Genomic DNA, 10,470 nt, shown 5'->3' with positions numbered 1-10,470 from the left:
GTGCCGGACGAGAATCGTTCGCAGACGGTTTCATTGCAATAGGCCGCTTCTGTCGTAGCTGACGGACCTAAACGCGTCCTCGACCAGGTCCGTCAGACATCTGACCGCTTGCAACAGGGCCGCGAGAAGGAGGGACAGCGAAAGCGATATCAGTTTGCTAGGCACCAGCGCGTTCTCCGAGGAACTTTGACTCTTGTTCGATATCTTCTTCCTCTTTCTCTTCTCGGAACTTTTACCGCTACCAGACTCCTTGTCTTTCTCCTGAATCCTGTCCGTGGCTACAGCGCCACGCTTCGTTCTGTTGGGCGACTTCTCGTGCGTACGCGGCGCGTTCATCGTGGGCTCGTTCGAGATCTTCACCCTTTTATTCTCGTTCGCACCGGACACGGTGAAACGTCGATTGGAAGAGATGGATTGGAGTTTCCTGCGGAAATCCTCCGTTTTCGCCTGCATAACAGTGCAACGGTTCTCCTTCGACCCTCTCCTATTCATTTTCACGGACTTGTTCTGAAGCGTCTGCAACATTTCTTCCGACCTTGCCTTTCCAGGCATGTCCAGGAAGTTGTTGTTCGCGGACTCGAACAGCAAGTTCTGCAGAGAGCTCTTCCCAGTGTCTCGTTTGTCGGTGGTATCAAGGTTCGAGAACGTCGAATTCTCGTCCAAAGAGTTAGTCCTACTGTGACACTTGTCGTGGCAAAATAAATTCTTCTCGGCGCACGTCGTGTTCAGATTGTAGTCGATCGTCGTCGGCTCCTCTGGTTCCGACGAGCAGAGTCTGATGTTCTCTCTGGCGCCGTCCAGAATGATTCTTCTGGGCAGAGTTTTGTTCAGGCTGTTTGGAATGAAGTTCATGGGCTTCTCGTTGCAATTCGGGTCGGCTGCTTCCTCCCGAAAAACGGTCGAGCCGTTTATACAACCAGCGTTCGAATGATTATCGATCGATCCTGATTGATTATTTTCTTCTATATTAGCAGTATCGGACGATTCTTCGTTCGAGCCGTCGTAGGCTCCAGCACCAGCGTCGTCGTCTTCGTTGTCGTTGTCCTTTACAGTTATATTATGGCTTATCCACACCTCTTCTTCCTCCTCCTCTTCCTCTTCCTCTTCTTCTTCCTCTTCTTCTTCTTCTTCGTCCTCATCTTCGTCATCAGAAACAAGATTCGTAGACTTCCTCTTGCTTATTACAGGAACAATACCATCGGCGTATAAGAGGTCCTGGACCTCGTACAGACTCTTCTCGATGCTTGGACTTTTGTACAAAAGATTCCTCAATTCCGGTATATCGAGATCTTGCACGTGAAGCAGATTCTGCTCGATATTTAGGAGGCTTTCCTCTATCTGAACGAGGCACTGCTCGATGTCGCAGGCCGGTTCAGAACTGGGATCACTTTTCGCTTCCGTGCGACTGGTTTTCATCGACTCGTCGTTACCCGCGTTTTCCATGTTCTCGGACTTCTGCTTCTGATCTTCAGACACACCGGTGTTAACGAACAGATGCTCCCTCCAGGACTCTATCGGCCATGCAGCCGTGTGCAGCAAGTCCCGCTGCTGCGTCTGACTATCGTAGAACACTCTGTAATTACTGTGACTATTGGCGACCTCATAGTTCGGCTGCTGTCTGGTATCCCAAGCAGTCTGATCGATCTCCGCTATTTCCCTGAAGCTTCGCTCTCTGTTCTCCGACGACACGCTGTGATCACCGTGGCTGTTGGCCACGGAATAATTAGCCACCTCTTCCCTGTTAGCCTCCAGGTAGTTCTTGACAGCCAATTCCGAATACAGCTCGCTGTACCTTTTATGACTGCTGGATTCTTTGTAAGCATTCCCGTGGCTGTTCGCCATCGGATAGGTCGTGCTCAGATCGAAGTCCTCGCGAGGCCTCCTCGAGCCACCGCGTTTTATCCTACTGTAAACCGAGGACTCGTCTTTACCGTGGCTGTCCGCGTCATCGTCCTCGTCGTCCACTTCTGCGGCCCCTTCCGGGTACGGGACTTCTTGCGACTCGTCCGGCACGATACCAGACTCGAGGCAGGAATCGTCGATCAGTATATAGCCGTCCAAGACGTTCTCGTCGAGATCGATCCAGTTCCTCGTACGATCCTCGCCCCATTTTTGTGCACGCATAGCCTCGTCCTGCTCGTTGCCCAGCCTGCGTCGCTCGCGTATCGTTGGATCGTGCACGTGTATTTGCACCGGGCAGAGGACGTCGGTTCTCCCCTCGACATCGCAGGTAGCTGGCGGTGTTGTCACCACCAACGGCGCGACTTCGTCCAAGAGCGCTTCACGTGACTCGCGGTACCTGTAACCGGGACACGGGGTGTTCACTGGAGAATGCGAGAGGAGGTTGACGTAGCCACCGGCGCCCCTGCCTATGAGCGATCAGGTGATCGTCGCTGTCTCTCGATTGTGATTCATCGCGGAGTCCTGGCTCTCGTTCAGCGCCTCGTTGCTCAATCGCGTTCGACTGAGATTGCACACTACCTGAACACACACCAGATGCGTGATTAATTAGTGGCAGCCCGGACGATTTAACAGAGAATGTATCGTTGTCGCGTACCTTTGGATGAGTGACTTTTACGTCCCGGAACTCGTCCGTGAACGTCAAAATGTAGACGCAGAACGCCGCCGCGCATAGCCATTCCGTGATCGTGCTCGCAACGTGCAGCTCCCATCCGCCGTCCTCCTTGTACCACTTTCGAGGATTCGTGCCTGGAAATAAAGGCGTTGAATGCGCAAGGTTCACGCGCGAGGAGGAGACATGGCAGCGCGAAGAAACGTAACGAACCAACCTTTATAGGCCAAGTGTGCCAGCACACCGGTGATGACGGTGATGACGAAACAAACGGTGCAGAAGGTAGACAATGCGGTTCGCAGATGCGCCAGTCGCAGCGAGCACCCGAAGGGGTGCAAGTAGAATGAGCACACGGCCTGGAAACGGAAACGAAACGTGCGGAAAATAGAGGAGCCGCGAAGGCAACGGCTAACGAAAAACAATGCGGCGCCGTGGATAAATCAGCTTTCCGGGAAATTACGCAAGTCGTGAATCGGATTTCGTTCGGCGCGATCTAATTAAGCGACATTAGCGTCGCGTTCGTGATTTTTCAGCCAGTCTCAAATTAGAAGTACCTTTGTCTGGGAGAATGAACAATTTCGTTGGACTTTCTTTCGAATGGAGATTGAAAAATTACTAAAATTGAGTTTCATTGGCCTTTTGTGAGATATTATTGAATCAATATTGTGTGTCTAACGGTTGATGCGTTTCACGACTTTCGTTTGATTTTTATGGTAACTGAATAATTTCGTTGTACGTACTTGTGTCCAAAAGTATGCTGTGCCACCGCCGAAGCAGAGAAGGGCGCCAATGAAATGCATCACGATCACGGATGTCTCTTGGAAGTTTGCGACCACGGATAGGCCGAACGTCGACGTTAGGCCAAAAATTAGGGCCCAATGATTCCATTTTGGCAGGGTTGTTTGCAGGCTAAACGTACTCGAACATTCTTTCACCTGGGAATACCTTATGTAAACCATGAATGACACTGAAACAATTGAAAAGGGTAGAAAAACGAATGTATTAGTTTTAAAAATGAATGGAAAAATTCTCCTATCAGTTCTTCGTCTTATCGGTCCAATTAGTAGAATGTATCAGTTATCTTCTAATTTAGATAGTGGATAATTGTATAAATTTAGATGCGACTTTTTTTTACAATTTCAAGCAAATGTTTTTGCTTGGCGTAACTCTCGCCTGGTCTCTGTGAACGAGAATCGAGGTCAGTGTACCACGTGCGAGGTGTCAATCGATTTCCTCGGCGTGTATCGAAATTGTAAATGTATTCGTCTGTTAAGTGCACTCACTGAGCATCGCGATCATGTTGATAAACTGGGCAAATATGCAGCTCTCCGGTGCATAGGTGGCTGCATCCGAGATGTAAGGAAATTCGGCTTCCACATGGCCCAACAGAACTGCTATTACGTAACTGTAAAACGTAAATAACAATAAAAAAAATAGAAGATATTCTGACGTCTATTCTGTTACATCCTAATCAAAATATACTCCTACAACGTGAGGATATTTAATTAAAAATGATCGTATCATCCGTCAACAGCTTGCGATAATATATACTGACCCTAAGCCACCTCTCACCATCGGTTATTAAAATTCATGCAATTTGCAAATCAAATGTTCAAATAAGAATGCCGCGTATCGCACTTCGCATACAATCGCACGCAAGCGCTTCGACGCGCAAACAGACGAAACTAAAAAGAGGCATCGCTCGAGGTTCGAAATTATTTTAAGCGTGTCCAAATGCGCGCGGAAAGAATTTTTTCCACGAAATCCGATCCGACTAAAAATATAATAAAACAAACATGGATAAGCCCTGGCAACGTGAGAGAATTTTTTTACTTACGTCAGAATGAAAACAGAGGGCAAGGAGACGAACAGGATGATCGGCAAGTAATGAAGGTTGACCCAAAAATCGTCCATATCCATGTTTCCGGTGTGCGTTCCTGGTTATCGTCGGCTTTCCCGCCGGAACCAATGACGTCAGACGACGTCCACGGGCGACGCCGCTATCGTAGAGACACACGCGTCGTTGCACGCGTCCACGAGCGACGACCGCTCATGCTCGTCTGTTCCACGACAGCTGGACTTCTTATTCTACTTCCCCCCCAGGGAAATCAGCAGCTGCCAATGCGAGGAATCACGACCGCACTGCGGTTCGGCTGCCATCAACGTTCCTCTGCGATGTACCTTCGATCAGGAAACAACAAAATGTCACGTGGTGAATTAACGCGGAACGTGTCCATGTTGTTTTCGACCTCGTCGTTTCCCATCGAGACGAACAGACCAGATCGAGGATCGAGGGGAATTCGATAGACACCCTCGATTAATTGGATGCGCGAGACTTTTCGTATCGAACACTTGCAAAAGTGTTAGAAGAAACCGACATATATTTACCTCGAGCTAATGATTTGAATAATCCTCGTTAGTGACACATGCGTGAGATTGAATCTAGTCCACGAGCTGCGCGCCAGAAATATTATGCGCTATATCCGACCAGGTAAACCGCACCAACTGGTCGTGACTCACGTCATCGCGATTGTTTGCCGACAACAGGGAATGACACGCCTCGAAACGCGTGCAGTAGGTGTACGGGTTGAACGCGTGCGAATATTCTCACGCGGGCGTTGTCTAGGGACAAAGCGAAGGGAAACCACCTCGCCGCGAGACGCAAATGGAGAGCCCTACTGCGTAGCAACGACGCTCGAAAACAGTCGAGTACTTGTGAAACTAACGCGAACGGATGAAACTTTCAACTACCTTCGATAGTTCCGTCGTCCAGCCGTCTTCGACGAGCTGTCCACTAGCTGTCGCGTCTCACTGAAACTGGAAACTCCTTCGCAAGGGGTTGCACACGGTTGAAGGTCTTCTCGGTGCACCCAACAGCACCCGACACTGTCCGCCGTCTCGCGAGGATGATTCGCGACGAACGATGGACGAGTTTTCGTCCGGTTCCGTATCCTTCGCGACTCGTTCGATCTCGCGTGATTTCGTGGAGCTTTCGTTCGAGGGGCCAGGACGAGGAGCGAGCAAAAATCGCAGAGGTTATGGCCGACCGTGCGCGATCGATGTTGTACCAGCTAGAACGGCGCTCTGAGCAGCTGCGCCACGAGACTGACGCCGACGAGTCGTTACTGGCCGACGTTCTCCGTGGGACGTTTGTTCTGACGCTAACTGCGAACGTATCCCGATAATAGGTACATGTTCGCGAAACACTTATCGACACTACCGCGCCCCGACCAGATAATCGTTGCTTCCTTTTACGATTGCGTAAACGAATTTCTTCTGACCAATTTACGATCCTGCCGGATTGGTTTGTTTAGTTTTCTCCGAACTGGAGTACATATATATCGAGAGGTGACTTCTCAAGCCTCGTTTTTCAGTAGAAATCGATTCGTAGCTAAAAATAATTGTATTTCTAATAAATTTTCTAAGCGGACTTTTTAATTTGGTTAGAAAGTTAGCAGCTGTCGACTGGCAATCGACAGCTTCAGGATTTTGATCGCGGATGACGCAAGTTTAAAAGAAGGGCGGGATTGCTGCTCGCAAGCGTTACAAGACGACTTCAGCGGATAAATAGATTGATCGTGTTCGTCGATCAACGTACGACTTAGTCGCGGCAAATCCTGTTTTACTAGTCGTTAGACAGCGATAGCTGTCGGGATTGCAGCTGTCAAGGTTGATTCACGCGTCGTTTGTTGCGGAAACGCGCGACACTCGCGCGTTATGTCGATCGGTTTTATCAGAGATTGCGATCCCATACGGTGGGCTTTATCGACCGCAAGAATTTCGAAACGTCGGCATCTGCTGGCAACGAATCTGGTTTACGCGATCTGCTAGAGAGACAATTGGATGAGTGGTGAATAAAAATGAAAGTAAACTGCGAGATGCAATCGCGAATAGTTTCAATTAGTCGATCAAACGATTGAAATAGATTGGAGTTACTTGAAATTATTTTTAAATCGATACTTTGGAAGGAATACGATTTAATACTTAATTAATGGTCAGATATTCGAGGAATCCTGGGATTCTTGGACTTGCGATCTTCTATTGGTTGGCAATTTTTTACGTCGATCCTTGTCTAAGTACGTCAGCTGAAAGCAGAAGATTGAGAGTCACTGAAGAATACTAACATCAGTTTAGTTTTGATATTACTTCTAACTAAGGACTGTTACTTCAAATGAACTTGCATAATGTTCTGCTACTGTTTCGCGACTCTGCAGGAGAAGGAAACGTGACACGATAAATTATGATTCACCGTATACTATTAATGACTCGGGGCTATGACGTGATGAATACTTGCGGTTATTGCGAAAATAATGTTAGGAGGAAGGAGTACCGTAACCACAGGATCCTCGAAGTTAATTAATCGGAATTCCGGCACGAACGTGAGAAGGAAAAGGCAGTAGACAATTGCCAGAACCCATTCGGAAATGGCGCTAGTAACATGCCAGCCCCAGCCACCGTCCGTTGGTCGCCATTTCTTATAATCGTTCCCTGAAACTCACGAAAAACTCGTTGTTGCACGATTGCGTTTGTCCACGCGAGTCTCGGGTAAGAAAAACGGGAAAGCGTTACCTTGAAATTCCTTCAATGAAATGTAACCGGGTACGACCACGGTGATCGTCGAAATTAACGTCAGTAGCGAAAGAGTAGCACGTATGTAAACCACGATTCTGTTGTTCACCGTTGGTACCATTTTGTGACTCAAGTACGTCTAGGAATATCGCTCGAGTTTTTACCAATATTAAAGCAGAATGCGTTTCATTCGAAGATTGAAGCTCATGTCGAGGTAACTCGATTTATACCTGCAGACAAAAGTAGATGGTCCCAGCTGTGAAACATGTAATAGCACCGACCATGTGAGCCGTGACGACGTGAGAATCTTGAAAGTTCGCCAGGATATTGAGCCCGAAGCAGGCCAGGCCGCCGCAGTACGCGGTCGCATTGATGATCCTCTTCTTAATGAGATCCTTGCCCCTTTCCAATCGCCATTGAGAAACTTGTCGATGCCTGATGTACACGCAACAGGCAACTAAAATAAACGCGCGACGTTATCAATCACTGTTCAGTTTCCCATCGCGCTGCGCGTGCAAACGAATAGGTAATCGAAATTTACGGAGCAACGTGGCTATATTAAGAAACTGTGCAAATATACACGATTCTGGTGACAAGGTGCCTGTTTCCGATATGTATGGGAACCCTGGTACCACGTGGTCCCACTGCACCGATATAGTGTATCTGAAATGTCAATTAATTTTAAAATCAAAAACATGTAGGACGGTGTTTTCGAGAGGGGGATTACATAAAGCTGAATCACTTCGCGCGATGGATTTGGGACTTGGTTGGAGGATACCTCAAAAATACTTCGTCTCTGTTTGTGTACCATTTAAATTATAACCATTAAAATGATTGGCATGCCGAGAGATGGAGAGAGAGATGAGTCATGAATTATTCAGAATCCAGAATGCGGTAGGTAGCAAGTTCTAAACGATGACTATGTTTATTCGAACCGATGTATCCGTATTTACACATTTTAAGTATCGTTTAAGGCATTACGTCGACGCAAAATATTCAGTAGCTCGTCTACGATTAAAGGCAGACTTATTTACAGAATCGCGAATCTGCGCGAAGCGTACACAACCGCGTATGATGAATCAAACGGATCACGATTTGCATCGTGTTATCAGAAACAGAATACACGGCTGTCGTTGTTTCCGATACCATGGCCTTGATAAACGGTAAGCTAGTCGATGAACAGTAGCTCTCCGCGTTTCAATTACGGTTTCATTTTCACCGTGAACCGGTGGCCATTGTTCCAATAAATCCGGTTCTCTAATTGCTGGCAAAAAATGTTTCGTCGTCGTACATCCAAATCAGTCACACGAACAATTCTGACGTAATATATAACACTTTTTACGCAAATCAGTGTATTAAAATATACACAAATATGTGTTACTATCCTTCACATATGGTAGAAAAAAAAAATGAATTATGTAGGCGTTTGTAAATAAGTAAATAAATTAGTTGTCGATGGTAGCCAAAGTTTTATCTTAATTGGTACAACTTACGTAATCAAGAAGGTCACTGGAATCAGAATAAAGAGGCTCAATGGTATAACATGCAGGTTTCGGTATGACATTCTTCTTTCCGTTCGTCTTGAAGCGTTGAATAGTAACGTACCCCTTAAAAGAAAAAGAGTGATCGCGTTTCGGACTTCTTAGCCTTCACGATCGGACATAATTTCGTTGACCACTCCGCTGGTGATACTGATACATCTAATTATACGGTACTTAGTAGATAAAATGAAAACGGAATGTCTGCCGTGTTTCGAAACATACATCGAGTACAATTAAATCATATTTCCAAATAGAGTTTGCATTCTAATTCGCACCAGCAGAGTTTATTCAGAATATTTCTAATATCACGAACAGAGGAATTTTTCGTGTGTGTTACTTAAACAGATTATTTAAGTATCGCGATAAAAAGTTGCTGATATTAAGAATAAAAAAGCGATAAGTTGGGAGCTGCGTTTGTTCCACGAATGCAAGTTGTCGTTCCGTTTAATCTTAATGAAACAATTCGATGGCTTACCTTGATTACAAGATTGGGTGGCTGGGACTTTGCCAGAGGGGACACCTTCACGGAGGGCCTTGTAGCGACTGTCCATTAGCGCTGCTAACATACCTCTAGCCCTACGCGACTCGGCGATCACTGATTAACGCACACGATCGGGTTGCACAGCAATTAACGCACCATCTCGTCCTATTCTTTATCGAGTTATACCACCTCTGACGGTGATCACAGCCTATTATTTTTCCAAACAAGCTCCTTCGCATCTTTCGAAACGGTGATAATTTGTTAAATTGGGTTTATTCCATTGTAATTTAAATGTAGGGAAATTGTTGCAGTTACATCTGATGAAAAATTTAGCCCTTTAACGCAAATTTGATATCTTAAAAGAGTCGCTCAAATTTATTTTTGTCGTTTATAATCATTTCTATAATCGGAAGAATTGATTGATGCGAGATGAAGAGATTATCAAGTTCGTTTGATTTCGAGTATCAAAAAGTTTGCTATTCTGCAATCATGTACGCCACTGATAAAAAGGAATAAATGATTGATCTGTCAAGTATTGACCGCTGAATAATTGGTCATCGAAGTTCGCATCTCTGATAAACCATGATTAAATCGAATTAGAATTTATCGATAAAGTGTTGCTGTTGCCCGCTGAGTCGCGTCCGATAACTCTTGCATGCCAATGTACGTAATAAACGCTACACTACTAGCTATACCAAGAATTCATAATTAACGTCGCATTATCGGCATTACACCGATATCGTAATGGAACGATATTCGGTAATGTTCCTCGAGTTACGTAATTGATTCCGTTCTACAATATGCAACTCCCTGCAATTATAGCTGGCAAGAAAGTAAATTGTTTTGTTTCAAACAGAAAAAATCTCTAGGTCTTACATTTCTTTCTAAACAAACGATTTATCCCTGGCACTGAGGAAATTTATTCTTCTATGGTTGATTATCGATTCAGGTATTTAATGTGCGAAGGAGCTGGGTCTTGTATCTTTCAAACGATTGCAAGTTCGAGTTCCGTGTAATATTTTGTCTCTGCTTCAAAAAATTAGTTGCAGAGGAACACGTGGTTCAACGAAGGGAAACATAATTAGAGATAGGAAGAATTTCCATTACTGGTTTCAAAGTAAAATGTATGTAAAAGGAATAGATAAACAAGGAGGTAATTGGTAAAACCACATTTTTGTATTAACAACGTTACGATATTTAAATATAGGCAGTTTGTTCGGTGTTGTTCTTCTTGCTGTACCGTGTAATAAATGGTAATTCCTAATTTATTGTTCTTTGCATTATTTACGTAACGCAGTCGACTAGTA

The 10,470-nt window shown here is 45.6% G+C and overlaps 2 protein-coding genes across 3 annotated transcripts; both read right to left on the bottom strand.

The window, feature by feature from the left end:
* Positions 1 to 2,342: 2,342 nt before the first annotated feature.
* LOC143423580 (DNA damage-regulated autophagy modulator protein 1-like) lies at positions 2,343 to 5,719 on the bottom strand. The gene is made up of 7 exons (XM_076895015.1): positions 5,324 to 5,719; positions 4,410 to 4,753; positions 3,856 to 3,977; positions 3,313 to 3,539; positions 2,790 to 2,928; positions 2,558 to 2,709; positions 2,343 to 2,481 (listed from the first exon to the last, which is right to left on the bottom strand). Exons 2-7 carry the CDS (start codon positions 4,490 to 4,492, stop codon positions 2,380 to 2,382), a joined length of 825 nt encoding a protein of 274 aa, XP_076751130.1. The 5' UTR covers positions 4,493 to 4,753; positions 5,324 to 5,719; the 3' UTR covers positions 2,343 to 2,379.
* A 708-nt stretch (positions 5,720 to 6,427) lies between these two features.
* On the bottom strand, positions 6,428 to 9,338 carry LOC143423689 (DNA damage-regulated autophagy modulator protein 1). Of its 2 annotated transcripts, XM_076895191.1 has the most exons (7): positions 9,158 to 9,338; positions 8,635 to 8,748; positions 7,683 to 7,804; positions 7,372 to 7,598; positions 7,142 to 7,280; positions 6,903 to 7,060; positions 6,435 to 6,657 (listed from the first exon to the last, which is right to left on the bottom strand). In XM_076895191.1, the coding sequence occupies exons 2-7, from the start codon at positions 8,703 to 8,705 to the stop codon at positions 6,568 to 6,570; spliced, it is 807 nt and encodes a 268-aa protein (XP_076751306.1). In that variant the 5' UTR covers positions 8,706 to 8,748; positions 9,158 to 9,338; the 3' UTR covers positions 6,435 to 6,567. The 2 variants fall into 2 exon arrangements, with proteins under 2 accessions (XP_076751307.1, XP_076751306.1); XM_076895192.1 differs by lacking the exon at positions 9,158 to 9,338 and having other exon boundaries at positions 6,428 to 6,657; positions 7,722 to 7,804; positions 8,635 to 8,763.
* Between the last annotated feature and the right edge of the window lie 1,132 nt (positions 9,339 to 10,470).

Source organism: Xylocopa sonorina, chromosome 5 (genome assembly GCF_050948175.1).
Source record: "Xylocopa sonorina isolate GNS202 chromosome 5, iyXylSono1_principal, whole genome shotgun sequence".
Lineage (NCBI taxonomy): Eukaryota > Metazoa > Arthropoda > Insecta > Hymenoptera > Apidae > Xylocopa > Xylocopa sonorina.
Note: the sequence above shows the minus strand (reverse complement) of the source record. Positions and strands in the feature narration are given on the sequence as shown.